Source organism: Lissotriton vulgaris, chromosome 2_1 (genome assembly GCF_964263255.1).
Source record: "Lissotriton vulgaris chromosome 2_1, aLisVul1.2, whole genome shotgun sequence".
NCBI classification, from domain to species: Eukaryota; Metazoa; Chordata; class Amphibia; order Caudata; family Salamandridae; genus Lissotriton; species Lissotriton vulgaris.
The window spans coordinates 766,079,335-766,100,480 of record NC_141687.1 but is presented as its reverse complement, the minus strand read 5'-3'; the positions used below and the strand labels follow the sequence as shown (position 1 = coordinate 766,100,480).

The window sequence follows — 21,146 nt, the reverse complement described above, 5'->3', positions numbered from 1 at the left end:
AGGCATTGAAGATCTGATGAACCAGCTCGCAGAAATGAAACGGCAAATCAGTATTTAAAAGTGCCTGCACCTCTGTGCGTGTGTTAGCTATGTGAAGGACATAAGTTTCTCGGGCTGAACTCAGGGCCACTTCTTTCTGAGACAATAGTGCTCTTATTCGGCTCAAACCATTGAACTTCGCTCCCAAGGTTGGTATTCGGGGCCAAATAGAAACATCTGCACTCCCATGCGTGGGTGGATATAACACGTTCTTGCAACACACCACGCGTTCTGATACAGTAACCACATAGGCGATACCGACCATTAACCCACAACACATTTCGTTATTTAAAAGTAAATAACTACCGTTGGACAATAAAGTGAATGTGGGAACTATTGCAGGAACCGGCGTGCCTTTCAAAACACAGGCTAAGTTAGGCTTGTCCTGATTACAAGAACCATGCAACTGGATGTGTCTGCATATTAGCGAGCGGTCAGGTGACTATGTACATTCCTCACCATTCAGATTCACTTCATTTCCCTCCTTAAGACATCTATATGTGTACGGTAAGGACCATGTCTCATGGAGGAAAGCACTTCCTAATGGTTCATATCGCCCTATAGCAATATATCGCATACAATTTGTAAATTTATACATAGCAAAAGGCAAGGTAATAATACCATGTATAAGCCATGCAGCAGCAGTAACCTCAGCCACAGAGAAAGGCAAAGATTCTAACTTCTCAATGTGTAACATAGAAAATGATGCATCTCGCATGGAAAGCATGCGCTGCTTGTCAGTCAAATTAAACGGGGCAAATAATGATGAGACGTTCATATAACTCCAAGGCACTCGACCAGACTTCAGAGTCTGTAGTGTCCAGGCAAATTGCATAACAGAACGCAATTGATTTTGACCATGATATAATACGGACACTTCATCATGCACAATGTCAACAACAGAAGAAACAATATTGTTTAATGTGTAAATTTGGGAAGAAAGCGTGTTAATACTGTTATCGACCACTGCAAGTACCTTTTCCAAATTTGCTTGGTCAATTGCCCTTAGGCGCTTAGCAGCCTCAATTTGAGACACTTTCCAAATTTCATTGTAAACAGCATAAATCCACCGTTTAGATCTACCCTTAGCCGGGCCTTTTATGAAATCATTTAAATCCACATTATCAGTTAATTGAGATAGATGTAACTTAACTGCTGCTAATGTGGAATGTTGCAACCAATTCTGACACAGTTTCCCCACAGAGTAAGTGGTGACAGTATAATCAGTTTCAAAACGGGGATCTGGTCGTACATGTGTGAACCCTTCAGCCAACCCCAGGAATCGACGTTGGCAAGAATCAGAACTCTTTTGCCACAACAGCCAACCTTTTGGATCCAAACTGGATATGTTAAAGGACGAATTGTGTAACAGGGACTGTATCTCATTAATAGACGAATCTGAAAAATTACCCCATCCTGAATATTCTTCTAATTCGGGGATAATTGGTGTATTTAATTTTTTTTTTGAAGTAGCCAATCCAAAGCATGTTGTTTGGGAAACAGTAGAATTTAGAAACAACATGTGATTCGGGATGAGAAATGCACGGTGCAAAGCCTCAGTGCCTTGTACCTGCCAATCTTTGGTACCCCAAACCGATTTAAGGTCAATTATTCCATTCCAGAACTCGTAGCCATCTAAAGCCAATCTGTCTAGAAAGGACTTCGAATACAGCAACTTTGTATCGGTAAGCCTAACTTTGGACATGGACTTTTCTGTCATTCTGAAATAAAAGGACTCAGGATTTGATTGGTTGAAATCTGTAAAATATTTGTATGTTTTCAGAAATGTACTGGAGCTCCCAATTAAAGGAGCTGGGCAGTGTTCCGATTGCGTGTAATTCACAGTAACTCTCCTGGAATTTGTCTTATGGAGAAAATGATTACCATAATGTTGGAAGCAAAACAAATCACCATAATTTATAGAATCTAAATATAAGTCTTCAGCATCAAAAGCCGCATAGTATTTCAAATCAGAAAATAATGCCTCTACGGCCTGAACATCCCAATCATCAGAACGTATATCTTGTTTAATAACATCTCCCATGTTTACTCTAAGCACATTCGGAACATTAATCACTTCAGTGGGCCTATGTATTTGAAATCTAACCGCATCCCACACAATCCCATCAAGGACAGGCCAAGCAGTAATGTTAACTGTATTTAAGTTTCGTTTCAGTCTTTACGCTGAATGTGAAGAGGAAAGAGGGGCTAATGTTCCATTAAGGTACCAAATTCCTGTTCTTTCTTTAACGTAGTGACCATCGATCAGGCGGAAAAAATAAAACACAAAACCAATTGACATAAAAAGGTAAAATGAAAATAGGATCAACCAAATGTATGTCCAAGGGGGAATTAAAAAATGTTTTTTAAACAACGTGGCATATCTTGCAATAGTTGAGGGTTTCTTTGAAGGTTCCGAAACAGAGTCAAAAGAGAATCTGGACTGGTCGGCCAAACGAGTCTGTAAATCAGGCATTGATAAATCAGCAGGATAGGTGTAGGTCAGCTCATCAATGTTAGTAACAGGAACAGTATTTAATAAAGGACTGGATATGGCAGGCATCTCGAGGGACACCTCCTGTTCTGCACCAGATGTAATAGCCAGCACAGAGTGCCTCACCATGGAAGGACAGGTTACAGCCGGTGTCATGCTATGAAGAATCGGCCACCCTGTGTGTCTTGACATTGTCAATAGAAATAAATCTGTTTTCCTTACGACCTGGAAGTGGTGGTAAAATGACTGTTCTTGTGCCCTTCACTCCAAGAACTCGAACCGGTGCACGATATGAGGGACCAAACTCTTTCTTGTTATCGATCTTCTCTCGAACCAGTTCTACAACTTGGGGTAGCCAGCCAACTACCGGGATCTGCAGCGCATCATCCGATGTGGAGGGCAAATGTTCCTTTGCAAGACTGTCTCTGGTCTTTTGTAGATTCTGTAAAACATTGCAATGTTCATCTACGTCAAAGGCCGTGGCCTGGGCCTTGCAGTCTAGCCCATCAATGTCAGGGACATACATCTTGATACCAAAGAGCATTTCGTACTGGGTCCGCCCACCCAGAGATCTTCTAGGGAGATTATTAAGCGCACGCTGCACGCCTATGAGGTGGGCTAACCAGTTTCTGCCAGTGCCTATAACTCGAGCTGTCAAAGATTGCTTTAAGTCGCGGTTCATTCGTTCAACTACACTATTGCCCTCGGGCCTGTAGGGACTCGAAAACTTGACTTGGACCCCCAACGAAACCATAGCATCCTTATACGCATTAGAGGCGAAAGCAGGACCCTGATCCAAATGGAAGGTACCACAGGCAAAAATTCCCACAAAGACTCGCAAATCCTTAATGACAGTCCGTGAATCAGCGCTCCGATGTGGCCATACCCACACAAAGCGTGTGCATGAATCAACTGCTACTAAGATGTACTTGTATGCAGTATCAGAAGAAAATGGACCGCAGTGATCCAAATAAACGCATCCAAGCGGTTTATTCGAGATGTACAACTGTGTCTGAGGCGGACGTGCAGCAGTCGAAGGCTTAATCTGCTGGCAAATGTCACATTGAAGGACATAATCGCGCGTCTGTTTGTACAGTCCCCGCCACCAGAACCTTTGTTGTAGCTGAGTTACAGTGGCTGAGACGCCCGCATGCGCAGACGCCACACCTTCATGAGCCGCTGCAATCAAAGCAGCCCTGCGATCCGAGTTGGGAACTAGACGTTCGCCAACATCAGGGATTTTCACATAAGGAACCTTATCGGGACTTAAGTGGTATGTGTATTTAGAAGGGAACCCCGCAGGATATTTACTTCCCTTCTCTGTTGCAGCAACTGCTGCCAAGATGTCATCATCTATTTTGCTTTTGGACCTCGTGACTGCTGCAACTAAGTATTTTGATACCGCTGACTTCGCTGCTTCATCAGCAAGCGAATTGCCAACAGCGTGGACACCCACGCGCTGATGACCGAGAGTATGAATCACAAACACGAGTGGCAACTTCTCTTTAAGTTCCGCCACTCGGACCCAGATCATTTTATGTTTTATTGTGCTACCTTTGGAATCACGAAACTCATTCTGAATCCAAAAGAATAGTTTTCATTGTAAGACTGGACACAGTAGTAAGAGTCACTTACGATCAAAGTCGTCACACTTGGATCTGCGTACTCCAATGCAAGCATCAGAGCACGAAGCTCTGCTAATTGTGCGCTGCAGTCCCCAAGCGTCTGCGTGTGCACGACACTGGACTTGAACTCATCGCTCACCATGGCACCAACCACAATGGCGCAAGCGGAAACGTAGGCATGTTTAGAGCCATGCGCAACCTGCGCCGAACCATCAGTGTAAATGATGCAATGGAAATCCTCCAACGGCCGCATTGCTAAAGGAGCAGGATGAACAAATTCATACTGTAAATACTCCTGCGACCGTAAAGTGGCGTCAAAAATAAACGTGACATCTTGTGACGTCAAGGATGCAGCCCATTGAATCCACCGAGGGTGCAAAGCTTTGGAATTAGGTACACTGGCTTTCGTAACCGCCTCTAAGGCTGGACACGGGGTAACAACCAACATGGGTTTTCCTTGTGACAGGGCACGTTCCTTAAGAATTGCCATCTGTACTGCAGTTAAAACCTTCTCCACAGTGGAAAAACGCAATTCAGCCGAAGTGTACAAGTGTGACTTGTAAGCAATTGGTACTGTATCTCCTTCATTAAAAGTCAGGTAAGTGAAACCCACCGCTCCAGGGATAATTCTTATCACCAGGTTGGTTTGGTTATCACGAGTCTGTAAGTATTCAGAAGCGAGCAAATCAGCCTGCAAAGATTGCAGAATGGCTGAATGCTCAGGCAGCCAGCATGATTTGGAGAAAGATGGTTGTATCAAAGCATACAAAGGCTTGATACGCTGGGCATATTCCGGAATGTAAGTTCTCCCGAAATTCAAAAAACCCAGCAAAGATTGTAATTTTTTCAGTGTTGTCGGAGAGCGCAATTGTGCGCATTTCTCCAGGAAGTGAGGTGCTAACCCTTTTCCCTCGTTGTTAAGCTCGTAACCGAGAAACAACACTGTGTAATCTGCAATGTGCGACTTTGCAAAGTTAAACTTGTAACCAATGTCAGCAAAGTTACAAATTATGCTATTTACTCGACACAGATGCTCCCAAAGATCGTCATCTGTGAGATAAATGTCATCCACATACGAACAAGCAACCGGGTCGATGCCCTCCAGAAGAGAGACAATGCGGGCGGAGAATACTCCAGGACTGTTCTTATAGCCCATTGGGAGACGCCGAAACATTTTCTGCACACCGACGCATGTAAAACTGGTCCATTGGGAACTTAGACCGTCTAATCTATGTGCATAAAAACCATTGGAAATGTCGAGCGTGGTTTTGAACCGTTTACGCTCAAGACTATTCACTAAAGCAGAGCCATGAGTATTCTGTACTGTGCAGTTACGGCAATGAGAGTTTAAATGCCTATAATCCAAAACCAAACGATATGAGCCGTCCGGCTTGTTTACAGTAAAAAGGGGGTTATTCATCGGTGACACACACGTTTCAATTACACCTTGATATTCCAATTGTTCAAGGATAGCCGCGACTGAAGCTTTGGCTTCACGCCGTATGGGATATTGAGGTTGAGGCTGCGGCTGAGACCGCAAAGGAATCTCGTGGCTTGGTGACAATTTATCCCAGCCACACTGATTGCGGTACACAGCCGGCGCAAGCGCCAGAGCCCACTCTTCTGCAAAATGCAGCGCTTCTACTCTCGGTACAGTGTGCGCGAAACTGGGTAGGATTACTTCCTCCCCTCGCGGAGCTGCGAGAACAAAAGGTGGGGGCCAGTCAGCCTCCGAAAGCAAAATGTCATACGTAGACGAGAGATTTTCCCAAAATACCCCTTTTACAGTTCGCTGCATGTCACCTTCAATTAACAGGACAATTTCAAAAAGACGTTCAGGGGGAGCAACATGCGTATCAGCAGTCTCCATCACAACATAAGTTTCAGTCGCTGTCACCTTCAACAGTGGACGGAGGGCCTCTCTCACTATGGTAATCTCCGCCGCGCTGTCCAGCAAGGTCAGAGCCCACGTCAGATTCCGAAGCCGCGTTCTCACTATCTGGGGCATAACGATGCGCTGTCAGGGCGGCGACTTTCTTCGTGGCAAACTGTGGTCTCTTGGGCGTAGAGCCTTCCTGCTGATCTCCACCGTTACGCGGGCGGGGCTGACCACGTCCTTGCTGGCCACCCCGGCCTCTGCCGCACCCTCCACCACCGGTTGACGGAGCCGATGAGTCCTGAAAGGAACGAGGAGAGCGTTGGTCAGAAGCCTGAAACCTCTCAGGCGATTTAATCATCGCGCGGTCGCGCAAATCATAAACACGATCCGACTGCGCAGGCAACGGAGACGCAGGAGCAGAAACCTGTGTTTGTTGTTGTTGTTGCTTACCCTGATTCTGCTTTTTAGGCCAATTTTGTTTCTTGGACTTTTGTTGACCACTAGTTTCCGATGTCTGACCCTGGGGCTGCTTTTTCTCTTTATCAGGAAAAGCCTTAAGCCCCTTCGCATTGCGGCCAACCGTTTTATAAGCAGCCACAATGATCCTTGCCAACTGACGGGGTCTCTCGGCCTCGGGAATTAACGCTAAAGCGTTAGCAACCTGAAAGTTCACTGCATCTCCCTTGACATTTGCAAGGATCAGATCGCAAACTACATCAAAGGAGCCACACAGGCGCATACCCAATTCGACCGCCGACTCCGGTCCGTGTTCATCCTGAACACGTTTAAGGACCGCACCCAGATTGGTCACAGACGGGGTGCCGTAGCACCTCGAATAGACCGCTGCAAAAGTCTTACCCCAGGTCTCACAGTCAACAAGCTCAGGTGCCAAATCTTTCGGTAAACTTAGTGTAAGAATCCGGTGCTTATCACCGAGATTCGTATTAGGAAACACAGCTTCTAGCTGGCCGAATTTCTCTGCAAGCCAGAACGGAAAATCATCCTTGTCCTGCGGCTTTTTGCCCATCACGGAATTCACCATGACAGGATTGATTTTCAAACCAGCCTGTTCTGCACGAAGCTGTGCGCCCCTAGGGGTTACGTCCTGAACATTACGGCTAGTGTAATGAACAAGCGCTCTAATCACTTCCACTGCGACTTCATGAAGTTGCCGCAGATCAGCTATGCCACAAGTGGCTCGATTAGGGTGAGGAGTGAATCCAGCCAGAGCGGGGCAAGGTGTGCCCGGAATGGACAAAGGACCCAACCTCGGAGCGGTTAAAGCGTGTGGCAGGGCGCCACCAAACCAAACTCCATGCTGCCAAGCGTCAATAGGAACCTCCAGTGCTCTGTACGGAGCATACGCAGCCGGTACAGCCGTAGCAGTGTAGGTGTGGAAAACACCAGAATTAGCGTTCACCGCCGGAAATGTCACCCACGAATAAAACAGTTCGTACGGGTAAGCATGTTCCGCACTCACCACTAGAACAACAGCCAAGCCTTCCATAGGGACATTATAAGCCCGCAAATGGTCACGCACCGCATTGTGACTATGCTGCGGTATGTCCACGGCTTGTGCCATGTCAGCACAGGAAAGTGAAAAAACAAAGATTACTTTGTAGCACAACTGGGTAGTAATTCAATGAAACCGTTTTTAGATAGATTCAAGCTTGAAAAAAAAGACCTATTACAAAAATAGGTAGGTTTTTCCGACACTGCCGTTTTCCGGAAACGGGAATGAAGGGGTTAAGGTTTGAATGATATACTACTCGAGTGTCATGATATAAGGCCAACAACGTTGGGCGCCATGTAGCAAGGTTTCCGTTCTCCCACAGAACTGTGCACAGAGATCTAGAACCTGGGTGAGTTAGGGTGACCCAAAACTCACCTTTGTTTCAGAAATCCCCTTACCAAGCTAGCTACAGTGTCTCATCGGTAGTAATAACTTCCCAATGACTTAGACAATCCAGAACATGAACTTAGGGTACCTCAGGTATTGTGGAACACATGAACACTCTTTCGTTATATAATCATTGCAAACCGAAACTGGGAGGCAAAGAACACACGTGCAAGTTTGAAATGTTTATTTTTCAATGCAAAGTTCTCAAACGCAGTATCTTGTATAATATCAACATACATATTATAAAAATCAGAGTTAGCAGCATAGTCACTAATCCATAGTAAGCAAAAGGTGATAGCATGTTATGATGCTAAAATCTATAGAATTCTGTATCACCTATATTTCGCGCACCCTATTTAGGATATTACATTATATCTAAGAAGGTCTCGTTTGGGTTCTAGCAGGGCGGGCCCATACCTCTAATTCTCAGTAGGAGTAGATCACATCAACAGCTACCAGCTCTCTGCATGCGAAGCATCAAGTGTGTTGATTCATTCCCTGTAACTATCTTAAACCCGCGTAGAGCCCAATGTTGGCAGAGGTGATGGCAGCCAGGAATGCAGTTTTAAGAGTCAGAAGACAAAGAGGACAGTTATGAAGTGGCTGAAAGGGAGCGCACATCAGAAAAGTCAGAACAAGGTTCAAGTCCTACTGAGGCATCACAAAGGGAACATGTGTGTGATGCCTTTCAAGAATCTATTTACAACAGAGGACTTGAAAAGAGAAGGCTGATCAGGAAGCCTTAAGAAGGCTGAAACGGCCGAGAGGTAGCCCTTGATGGTGCCCAGAGCAGAGCCCTGCTGGGAAAGAGACAGAAGATAGAGGAGAACCTCTGAAAGAGGGGCAGAGAGTGGATCCACAGCCTTTGCTGTGCACCGTGCCACAAATTTGTTCCACCTGCAGGCGTATACGGTTTTTGTGGAGGGACGCTTGGTTGCCAAAATCACATCACAGACTTCAGGAGGCAACTCAAATGGCCTCAACTGTCGCCGCTCAATCTCCACGCATGTAGGTGTAGATTGGACAGGTTGGGGTGGAGGATCATCCCCTGCTGCTGAGACAAAAGATCCTCCTGAAGAGGCAGACGAATTGGGGGATCGACGGACATGCTGAGTAGCTCGGGATACCAGTATCTTTGTGCCCAGTCCTGAGCCACAAGGAAGACTTGGGCCCAGTCTCGCCTGATCTTCAGCACTCTGGGCAGAAGTGGTATAGGCGGAAAGGCGTACAACAGACTGCAGCTCCACTCGCAACAAAAAGCATCTCCGAGCGAGTGCTGCCTTGAAAATTTCAACGCGCAGAACTGATGACATTGCATGTTCTCGTCGGTGGCGATTAGATCTAACCAAGGCTCTCCCCACTGTCGAAAGAGACCTTGCACCACGTTCGAGTTCAGACACCATTCGTGATCCATCATGCACCTGCGGCTGAGTTCGTCCACCCTGGCTTTCAGGGACCCTGCCAGGTGTTGAACCACCAGGGTGACGCCCTGGTGTTCCAGCCATGTCCAGAGGCGCAGAGTCTCCTGACAGAGGGTCGACGACCCCACCAACCCTGTTTGTTGCAGTACCACATGGCGGTGGTGTTGTCCGTGAACGCCTGCACTACAATTCCCCGTACAGAGGGAAAAAATGCCTTCAGTGCAAGACGGATCGCCCGCAGCTCGAGAAGGTTGATATGGAGCCGGGACTCCGCCGGAGACCAGAGGCCTCTGATCTCCCTATCTTCCATGTGGCCCCCCATCCCAGGAGGGACACATCGGTCATCACTGCGTGCTCCGGTTGGGGAAGGGAGAGAGATCTGCCGCTGACCCACTCAATCAAGGTTTGTGAGCCACCACTGCAACTGGCTCGCAGTGCCATCCGAGATCAGGACGTGGTCGGACAGGTTGCCCTGATGCTGTGCCCACTGAAACTTCAGATCCCACAGTAGAGCCCGTATCAGCCACCTGGTGTGATGCACCAGAAGGATGCAGGAAGCCATCATCCCCAGAAGCCGCAGCGTGAACATGATCGAGACCCGGGATAAAGGCTGAAAGATCGGAATCAGAGCCTGAATATTCCGAACCTGCTGTTTGGGGAGATAAACCCGAAACTGCGCTGATTCCAGAACCGCTCCGATGAAATGGAGCTTCTGAGAGGGGCACAGGTGTGACTTCGGCACGTTGATGGAGAACCCCAGCTAGTGCAGGTGGTCGGCCGTAGCCTGGAGGTGGGAGACGACTGTCTGGGGCGAGCCCGCTTTCAACAACCAATCGTAGAGATAGGGGAAGACTGAAACCCTTAATCTGCGCAGATGAACTGCGACCACCGCCATCACTTTCGTGAACACCCTTGGGGCGCTGGTAAGGCCGAAGGGGAGCACGGTAAACTGAAAGTGCTCGAGGCCTACCGTGAACCGTTGGTAACGCCGGTGGACCGGCAGGACGGGGATGTGGAAATACACGTCCTGCAAGTCCAAAGTTACCATCCAGTCTTCTGGGTCCAGGGCAGCTAGGACCTGAGCCAAAGTCAGCATCTTGAACTTCTCCTTCCGGAGGAAGCCGTTGACGCTCCGTAGGTCCAAGATAGGGCGTAGGCCTCCTTTGCCGTTCTTGGGTACCAGAAAGTAGTGGGAATAGCAACCACGTCCTACTGCTGGCCCAGGAATGCGCTCGATGGCCCCCTTGGCCAAGAGGGCCGTAACTTCCTCCTGCAGAAGTTGCAAGTGATCCCCCGACATGCAGAGGTACTGCGGTGACATAGCTGGAGGGGTCGCCTCGAAGGGGAGGGAGTAGCCCCTTCAGACGATTAGCAGCACCCACCTGTCCGACGTTATGGTACGCCAGCGGGGGAGGTGATGGCAGACCCTGCCCCCCACTGGCGACGAATGGGCCTGAAATGCCGGACTAGGAAGGCTTAGAGGCAGATGCTTCAGGGGCGGTGTGGATTGACCCTGCCCGTGTCCCCCGGTACCGGCACGGCGGTAACCACGTTCGCAACCGCGTTGAGCCTGGGTCTGTGGCTGGCTGGACGTGTGGGGGCGCCCCTTCCTTGGACACGAAAGGAGCGAAAAGGCTAAGTTTGCTGGCGTTGGCCTAGGCCCAAGGACTTGGCCGTAGCCCTGGAGTCCTTGAAATGCTCCAGCGTACTATTCGCTTTGTCGCCAAAGAGGCGACGGCCATCAAAGGGCATGTCCATGAGGGAAGCCTGGACATCGCCCGAAAAGTTGGCGGACCTCAGTCAGGCGTGGCGGCGAACCGCCACCGTCATTGCAATCGCCCTACCCGGCGAGTCCAGTGTGTTGAGTCCACACCGTATGGAATAGCGTGCTGCATCCCGCCCTTCCGCAAGGGCGAGCTTTGCCCGGGCCTCCTCCGGGCATTGGGGCAGCACCTCGCCAACCGTATCCCACAGAGAGTGGGTGTAACGGCCCAAAAGGCAGGCGGTGTTGACAGACCGCAGCCACAAACTCAAGGAGGACAACAGTTTCTTTCCAAACTGATCGTACCTTTTGGATTCCCAATTCGGAGGAGCGGTCGGGAATGCGGTCTGGGAGGTAGAGGCCTGGATCACCAGGCTATCGGGGGTGGGGTGAATGGACAGGAAGCTAGGGTCACCCGGAGGTATGGCGTCGGGCCACATTCCGATCGACAGGGAGGCCAGTGGAGGGCTTGGACCAGGTGCCCAGCAGAACATTGGTGAGGGCTTCGTTGAATGGCAGTAGAGGCTCCGAGGAGCTTGCATGCGGTTTGAGCACCTCAGTGAGGAGGTTAGTCCTCACGGCCGCGACAGGGAGCTCAAGAGCCAAGGCCTTGGCCGCCCTGTTCAACACCACACTGTAAGCAGCCCCCTCCTCCATAGCCACGGAGGGAAGAGAGATGAATCCAGTGTCCGGCGAAGTGTCCAGACCACTGGCCTCCCCTAGCTCGTCTGCCCAGTCCTGGCTCAACTGGCACTGCAGTGCCAGAGGGTCCTCAGACCCCTCTCAGCCCCCCTCATCATCCATCTCCTGATCGTCAGGGAAAAATGATGGAGCCAGGTCGTAGGTGAATTGCTCACCCATCGGAGACGGCGCCGGACCCAGACCGGGGATGGGGACGACAGCGTCCGGGGACGGCATCGTGGGTGACACCCTCGAGGTCAGCACCAGCAGAGGAGTCGTGAGGTCGACTGGCGACGACCCGGATCCGGCCCCGGATCCTACGGGGTCCTGCGGCGTCGGGACCTAAGTATACGATGGCGCCAGGGCCGAAACACCCGACAGTGCCGGAGCCGCCGGCCCGCTAGGACTCCCCGACGGACCCGCGGGGCCCAAAGGCGCCTCGACAGGGTCCGACCGAGGGAAGTGAATCCTCATGGCCACGAGGAAGTCACGTATCTCCTCCGGTGTCGCGTGCAGCCCAGGGACCGGCGGGTGTGGAGCTGGATGCAGCGCTTGCGGCTCCGGCAGAGCCGCGTGGGCAGTGTAGGCAGTGTGGGCAGTGTGGGCAGTGTGGGCAGTGTGGGCAGTGTGGGCAGTGTGGGCAGTGTGGGCAGTGTGGGCAGTGTGGGCAGTGTGGGCAGTGTGGGCAGTGTGGGCAGTGTGGGCAGTGTCGCCCGAACCCCCGGCTGCGTCGCGCGGAGTCGGAAGAGCGATGACGCTTCAACTTCTTTTTAGAGTGCCTCGACTTACCGGAGGACTTGGAGCCCAACGAGTGGCTTTGACTCGTCAAGCGGTGATGACCGCGGCTCCGCGACTGGTCCCTCAACTTCCCCCTCAACCGGGACATCGAGCGTCACGGAGCCGACTGCCGGAGCTCGAGTCGCTTACGGGATCACCCCCGTCTAGCCTTCGAGGTCAAGGCCCGTCTGTCAGGGCAGGACTTGTCATCGTGTTCGGCCCTGAGACAATAAAGGCACGGTGGGGGTCGGTCACCGACATCAAGCGGGGACCGTCCTCGCAAGGTTTAAAACCAGGCATCCCTACCGGCACCACGAGTCGAAGGTCGACTCAAGAAGTGGTCCAAAAAGTTAGTCAAAAAATGACTAAGAGTACTGCTCTTCCCGGATCTGCGCTTGCTGGTGCGGAAAAAAGAAGCACTGACATCAGCACGCGAGGGTGATGTCATCCCGGCGATCACGGCGGCGGACGCGGAGCCGCAGACGACGCCTAGCGAGCAGACGACGCCTAGCAACGCGCAGGGGTACTGCTGACGAAAACTTTCCGGATCCAGTCTGACGCCTGGGGATATTCGAAGGTAAGGAATCTAACACTAACGTGGTTCTTTCAGATCTAAAAAGTACTCTCAGGAGTTATCTGAAAAGTAATCACAAAGTAATTACAAATACCTATTGTCTTGACATATTTTACAAACCTATAACGAAGTAAGTTTTATCCAGCTTGCTTGTGATCAAGTCCTGCTTGGTTCTAAAAACAATTGGTCTGAGTTCAGTCTTTGTGTGTGTGATATCATTTCTTGCCTGAGTGTGTGAAATAAATGCTTAACACTTCTTTCAGATAAAGCCTTACTGCTCGCCCGCACTACCACAAATAGAGAGTAAAGTATTATTTACTTTTAATTCTGTAAGCCTTTGGGGATCCACAGGACTCTGTGCACACTATACCTTACGCTGGTATAGTATATTCAGAGCCGGCTTCCTACAGTATTCAAGGCATCTTCAGGATTCCAGCGATTGGCAGTTGCACCCTTCAGTGTTCAATCGCCTTTCTTCCATCTTTGGCAGAATTTCGATAGATCTCTCTACTTCCTGTCTCAAAGCCCCACTTTCTTCCTTTTTCAGCGTGAGACCCGATCCTCACGCCCTGGCTACGAATGCTTTTCTCCAAATTTGGCCTCTGTCCCTGCTGTACACTTTTCCTCCTTTTCTTCTTATTTCCCGAGTTCTGGCTGTAGCTCGCAGACAGCGATCTTCTCTAGTTCTAATAATTCCATTTTGGCAATCCCAACCTTAGTATCCCACTCTGTTGGAGATGGCCTCAGATTTTCCAGTTTGGATTGCTCCATTTCCCGAGCTGCTACTCAGTCCTCTAGGCAACCTCACAATATGATTTTGGAAGGCTCCCTGGTTTTGATCGCTTGGAGAATTTTGGGTCATCCTGGAGAACCCCAGGAATTTCCAAAGAAGCCATCAAGCTCATTCAGCAATCATGGGCTCCTGGTACATCAACGATTTACAGATCAGCCTAACTCGCCTGTTGTAGCTGGTGTATGGACTGGAATTCAGATCTCCTTTTCAGCTGATGTCACTTTAATTGTTAATTTCTTAGCTTCCTTAGCCTCTCAGGCTAAAGCGTACTGCACTATCAATACCTACAGAGCAGCTATTTCTGCCGAGCATCATCGAGTGGATGGCCGACCCATTGGAGAACATTCATTATTTGTTGTCTGTTAAAGTAAGACATGTTAAACCTCAAATTCCCAAGTACAATACTATGTGGGACTCCAATTTGGCGCTTAATTTGTTTATTCCATGGCAAGACAATTTTTTTCTCTAACAAATTTCTGCCAAGCTCACTATGCTTTTATGTCTTATTTCTGCGAAAAATGTTTCTGATGTGAAAGCTTTGGATGTGTCTCTTCCTTTCAGTATTCTCCTCTATGTGTCTCTTTTCACGTTCATAGATGTACCAAAACTAGTTTCTCTTCCATTCATTATCCGTTTTTCCCTTCTCAATCCAAATTGTGTGTTTGAAAGTGTTTCAAGAGTTATGTGGCTCATACTGCAGATTTGAGATCCTCTTTTTCTCAGTTACTCATTTCCCTTCAAAAACCTCATAAGCCTGTTTCTTCCCCCACCCTTGCCCATTGGGTCAAATGGATTATGTCCCTAGCTGGTATTAATACAGAATCTTTTGGCGCCCATTCAGCCAGAGGAGCCATGGCTTCTCTGGCCTTTGTATGATATTCTCAAATCTGCTCAGTGTGTGGGACAGTTATTTGGCTATTTGTGGGCCTGTTTTGTGGATGGCTGAGAAAGGTTTTACTGTTAATTTCCTGATATTAAAACAAACATTACATGCAGCAAGCCCAAATCCATGAAGACTTCCTGACCTTGCAAAACACTTATACAGCGTGTCTTTAAAAGTTCAAACCTTCCCCAATTAGCAAACGTGGACTACTTTACAGCTATCTAATTCACTATTGAGAGGCCGCTTTTACTTTCATGCCCAAGCCTATTTTCTGTCACAGTCTGTGCCTGTCCCGGTCAGTGCCACTATTTAGACTGTAGCTTGGCTAGTTGGTGTCTGGTCCAAGAGTGTTTTAGCATTGCAGTTATGACTTTGCTTGACAAAAGGGGGATTTGGGCACCAGCTAATGCTTAGGTGATAACTGAAGACCAAAAATCTCACCTAAATAAAAAAAAATGATGACCTACTCCAAAGAAGCAATTAAAATCACAGTGCAGATGATAGTAATGTACTACATTATGGAACAAAGCCACTACTTTTTAAATATATTTATTTAAAGAAGACCAACTGTTGCACTACTACTCTAGTTAAATAGGAAAAGGATGTTGTTCGCTAGTGTCTCTGGACCCTGCTGGGCCTCATGCACCAGGCAATCGTCAGCTAATCTCATTCCTTCCTGCTGTCACAAAAAATTGTAATCCAGTGATTCTGGTGCAGTATTCAAAAGTACATGAGGATAACAACTGTCTTGATGGATAACACGTAGGATTGCATACTCAGAAGAACTGAATCAGTCCTTCTGGAGGTTTTGGGTAAATGGCAGATCGTACCAGTGTCTACACCCTGATTCTTCTAGTCCTTTAATCATCACTTGATAAAGTCAACCATGTCCCTCCCAGTTGTATAAAAGTCATTAGTCAGTGGTAAAGGCCAGGATGGGCTTAGTTCCATCTTCAGTAACTGACAGCAGTATAGCTCCCCTTTTAAACTTAAAACCGATGGCCGCTGAGGTCAGGCATCCCTCAGCAGTCCAGGATTCCAATTAGTCTGATTGCATCAATAATGAAGTTCAGGTGCATCTCCAGACTCGAGATTTCAATTTATAAATGCTTGTAAATAATATCCAGATTCTCTGCCTGCTGAACTAAATTCTAGGTAGGACTTCTGTCAGTTTTCTAACCAGTTTGATAGAGGTTCGGGATTGGATGTGTACCTACTAGCACAAACTTAAATACAGGCTAACAGTGATTTCGGCAGTGATGACTATGGGGCCTTGTCTTCTCTTCATACCAACTAGGAGAGTGGAGGCAGTGAAGGAATCGCTTGCCTGACTGGGGAGACTATCGAAACTCGGCGCGTTACGACGACAATAGCGGGGCATATCAATCCCTCTTTGCAACATGGAATATTTCAAGACTTACATTTAAACTTCTTCATCTTGCAAGCCTACGCCAACTAATTGAAGTAGGATAGACACAAATTGCAGTGACAGAGCATGTAATTACTGGAAGGACAAATGCTGGAAGTTCCCTTCCGCTAGCTACACTTTTCTAGCGATTATTGCATTCATTTGGATATTGTGAATATACACGTTTCCCCGAATTTTGCCACTGCAAATAACGGGTGCCTTTTTTTAAATAAATGGGAGCTTTCTCAAGCGTTTGGATTGACATTTCCGGATATAAAAGCCTTGAAAAAGTTACTTCCGTAACGAAATATGGGAAGGCTGTCTCCATCATTGACAACAGAGACATTATATGAACAGGACCTCCGTGGAACTACTATTGAAAGCAACACTTGTAGCATCTTAATCAATGTATTTGGATTGTATTTTTAGATATGAGATCACCACAAATGGAAACATATCGATAAATTAAAAATTGTCTTTTTGCATAAATTGACTTGTTTGACTTTGTGCCTGTGGCTGTCCCACAGGTATATTATAAGTTAGCAACACTATCAAACAATAGTGACATAAAAACTTGAAGAGTGCCGAGGTAAATCTTGCGTGTTAAGTCAGTGGTATAAGCCAGGATGGGCTTAGTTCCATATTCAGTAACTGACAGCAGTATAGCTCCCCTTTTAAACCCAAAACCGATTGCCTCTGAGGTCAGCCATCCCTTAGAGGTCCAGGAGTCCAATTAGCCTGATGAGCATCAATAATGAAGCTCAGGTGCATCTCCAGACTAGTGATTTCGATGTATACGTGCTTGTCAATAATATCCAGATTCTCTGCCTGTTGAACTAAATTCTAGGTAGGACTTCTGTCAGATTTTTAATCTGTTTGATAGAGGTTCGGGATTGGATGTGTACCTACTAGCACAAACATAAATACTGGCTAACAGTGATTTCGGCAGTGATGACTATGGGGCCTGGTCTTCTCATCATACCAACTAGGAGAGTTAACTACAACAATAAAGGTGCAAAGTCAAAATCGAAATTCAAAATGGATAAACTCTCCGAAAGGTTCAAACATCTCCAGCCACATTCTGTCAGCATCAAAAAAATATGAGATATATTCTACAGTACCTAGCCAACCCGGACAGAAGTAATTGCAGTGAAAGCTTCAATCCAAACAAAAGAGAACTATAGAAACAATCCCAAAAATATGAATTAAAAAAAATCTAATCTATAGACCATTAAGAAGACCGCTGCCGATGAACAAAATACTGCTGGTGTAACTCATCTATGCATGTGTTAGAGGACGTGTGGTGGAATAAGATCACATAACCATTAAGATCGAGAAATTCCCAGGAAGCAATCCGATATTCACTTATTTCTACCATGTGCAAGTTCGAAAAATGCAAGCTAGTTTTCTTCTTGAGAAAAGGTATTCACAACCACCAAGGAATATCTTGCCAAATGAACACAGGATATCATATACCCGGTTTTATAAATCTTTATAGGGATACCCAAAGAATCACTTTCAAGGATGTTTCTATTTTTTAGACAGTTCCAGGGTAATCCACTCATAATAATATTTTACTGCATTTTGACAGTGATACCAAAAGTTGAAACCTTAAAGGAAATATTTTTTGTGTGGAAAATATAGAATACGAACTGGCAAAAGATAAATGTTAAACATGTAAACAACAGGAGTACATAACACTAAATCAACAAAGGAAAGAAACAACATGAACATACCCTGTAACTCGCTTTTTACAAGGCAACTTTCCATCATGTAAAGGAGGACGGTGACCATAATATCCAGAAGCTGGCACTCTTCAGTAACTTGGCGGGCAAGCTCTTCATTGCTAAATAACTGGACGCTGATGTGCACAATCCTGTTTGACATAGTATCCGATTCATGGCTTTTCTTCAGTGTTTTCATTATGAATGCATAGTGCTGAACAAATGTTTTAGTAAATGCAATCTGTGATCAAGAAAAAATGTAAATGGTTAAAAAACTGCATTTTCTGAAAGTTTACATGAGATTACTAATGAAAAAGCTGAGAATCCAGAGGTGCTCTACGTGTGCGGGTTTTTTTGTCAGAAGAGGCTTCCGCTGTGACACGTAGTGGATCTCTGCAGCTGACTTCATATACATGTTTTTTTTACCGCCCAAGTGTTGCTAGAGCTAGCTTGCAGGAGGTTAATAAACTAGAATTATATAGTTATGCGCAAAGTAACGCCTAAAGAACAGTTTTTCCACCTCTGTTGATAATGGCAGGTTTGGAGAAAACGGTTAGAAAAAAAGTGCAAGTTAATGACTGCGAGGAAGAGTGACAACAGGTTTCCTTTCTAACCCCCAGCTCCAAAGAGAATCTGCTGTCACTGACATACAACCACCATGATAACGATCAACATCAATTATGGCACAAGTCTGATCCTTTTTGCTTTGGTGCAAGCCATTCCGCATTTATTGCGCAATCCTTCAGAGAAAGGAGCAAATGCATTTGTAGAAATATTGACCATTATTCATGAACAAGATTGTTCACTTGAGCTGGCAAGTTGATTGGCTGAGTACACTTAACATTTTCAGTCCACCATCAATTTGTGGTCTACCTATACAAATCTAGTTCACCAAGTATTTTTTTTAATTAAGTAACCTGGACCTCGTTTTTTAGGTTTTGGCTGGCGATGCGCTTTGCGCATGCGCCAAAAAACCTTTTGGAGTTGTGTGTGTGGGTCGGGTATACGCCCCCTCCTCCAATTGGCTAGCTCTATAAATGGAGGCTAGCCATTGGGAGAGGGCTCCGTCCGTCAATCTCGGACCAGATTCGGGGGCGTTCCCGAGATTTTTTGGCTTTTGGCGACCTCATGCTACGTCAGCCAAAATCCCTCGGGAACGCCCCCGAATCTGGTCCGGCATTGAACCGGCACCCGCCTTCCTGCTTGCGTGAGTGCTTTTTGCCTGTTCCCAGTGGAGCCCTGTTCCTTGTGAGCATTTTGTTTTATAAATGTGTTTTCACGTTCAGCCCCCCTCCCCGTGTGCCCGTTCCCGCCCCCCCTCCCCTTTCACTCTCCGTCTGCCTCGCTTTTGTGGACATGAAGAACCGCCCTCCGGTAGCACGTTTTTTTTTAGTTTGACCGAGCATCTCAGCCCCTTCCGGTACGGACGGAACACTTTATTTAGCACAGGAAGGGGCTCAATGCTTTCTTCCGTTGGTTCTAGGACGGGTGGGTATTATGTGAATAGTAGGTTTGAAAATGATTATGGTCGAGAAATTCGCGTTTTCATTGAGTTAGGGATGCCGCCATCATTGTGCGCGTCGCCCTCTCCAAGAATAGTTTATGGCCGGTGGAGCCTTTTAATCGTAGGCGCTGGAGACGGTAAATGCTGGCACGCATCTTGTGGTGAGTTAGACAGTAATTAAGTTCGCAGTTAGCTCCTGCGAGATGCCCTTAATAGTGGAGCACAGCTGCCCGCCCCGCGTGTGTGCGTGAGTGTGTGTTTGGGAGGTGCCGTTTCCCACAGCTCTGATCTAATTCAGACGAAACTGATTGCAATGTCCGTCTGTCTGTGTGCCTGCGGTGATCGGCTGTCTGCCTGCCTGCAGTGTCCGTGGTCCGTCTGTCTGTGTGCCTCCAGTGTCCGTCTATCTGTGTGCCTGCAGTCTCTGTCTGTCTGTGTGCCTGCAGTGTCTAAGGTCCGTCTTTCTGTGTGCGTGCTGCAATGTCAGCCTGTCTGTTCGTTCCCCCAGCAAAAAAAAGTGAGCACCTACTGTCAAGGCAACCACAGTGTCATGGAGCAGCCCCTCTCCTATCTGTTCCTTCCTTCAACAAATCTCGCACAGGGTGAAACGCCGAAGATGCGCCACTCCGTGCCAGCAGGAATAAGAAACAACCCTTTTGTCTAGGTTTACAATGTCAACCGGCCAGGATACGGGGCCTGTCTGTGTGCCTGTAGTGTCCATCTGTCTGTGTGCCTGTAGTGTCCGTCTGTCTGTGTGCCTGTAGTGTCCCGCTGTCTGTGCGCCTGCAGTGTCCATCTGTCTGATTGCAATGTCCGTCTATCTGTGTGCCTGCGGTGATCGGCTGTCTGCCTGCCTGCAGTGTCCGTCTGTCTGTGTGTGTGCCGGAAAGACCCCCCCCCCCTCAAAGCAGGAGGTGGCGCAGCTGTGTGTGTGTGTTGTTAAAGTGTTTGAAGAATTGAAGGTGTGAGCTCTTGACGCTTCAGCTGAACACTGGTTTGGGGTGTAGTGTAAGTCCAGTGATGGTAGCGCCGAAATGTATTGTAAGCGCTACCTTAAAGCACATCATCTCCAGGGCAAAGGTCACTTGGCACTAGGGGGGCGGACGGAGAAAGCATCGGAGGGTAACTCGATGGGAACTCAGACGCACCCTTTTGTGGTCCGCTGGAGAAAGGGTGCTGCTTAAAAACAGCGCCTAGAGAACACCCAGTTCACATTACAGCACTATACCTTCCTCTCCCCAATGAAGCGAAGAGGCGCTCGTAGCTACTCAACTGTAAAACAAGGAGACTTCGGCGCTAACCCCTGCTCCCTCACTTGACCGAAAGCGTGTGATTGTGGGCAGAGTCCTTTGTCTTTCACCCAATTCCCTTCTTACCAAAATGCCGCCTGCTTCTAAATAGAGTGAACCCTGCTCCATAAAACACTCGCTGGAAAGCTTTGTGAGCTTACATAAATTATTTCACGTTCTGTTAAAAGTTTAATTCTGTCATGAAGTGCATTTGGGTGGACTTTTAAAATGTGACTGTCATAACTCTAAACTTTAATTTGCGGTTTGAACTTGATCGGCAAAGATATGCAGAGGAGTGACGGGAGGCAGATTAGAAATTCATTAAAGATTAAATAAGTGTTTGCAATGAATGCTCAAAGGAAATTTTTTTGCATTTTCATGCTTTAAATTTTC

The 21,146-nt window shown here is 47.6% G+C and overlaps 1 protein-coding gene across 7 annotated transcripts in view; it reads right to left on the bottom strand.

The window, feature by feature from the left end:
• UBR3 (ubiquitin protein ligase E3 component n-recognin 3) overlaps nt 1-21,146 on the bottom strand; it is a 2,118,328-nt gene that overhangs the window by 1,498,767 nt on the left and 598,415 nt on the right. For all 7 annotated transcript variants that reach the window (XM_086956098.1, XM_086956102.1, XM_086956099.1 and 4 more), the window contains exon 8: nt 17,973-18,201. In XM_086956098.1, the coding sequence (XP_086812224.1) occupies nt 17,973-18,201 (229 nt within the window). The remainder of the gene's footprint in view (nt 1-17,972; nt 18,202-21,146) is intronic.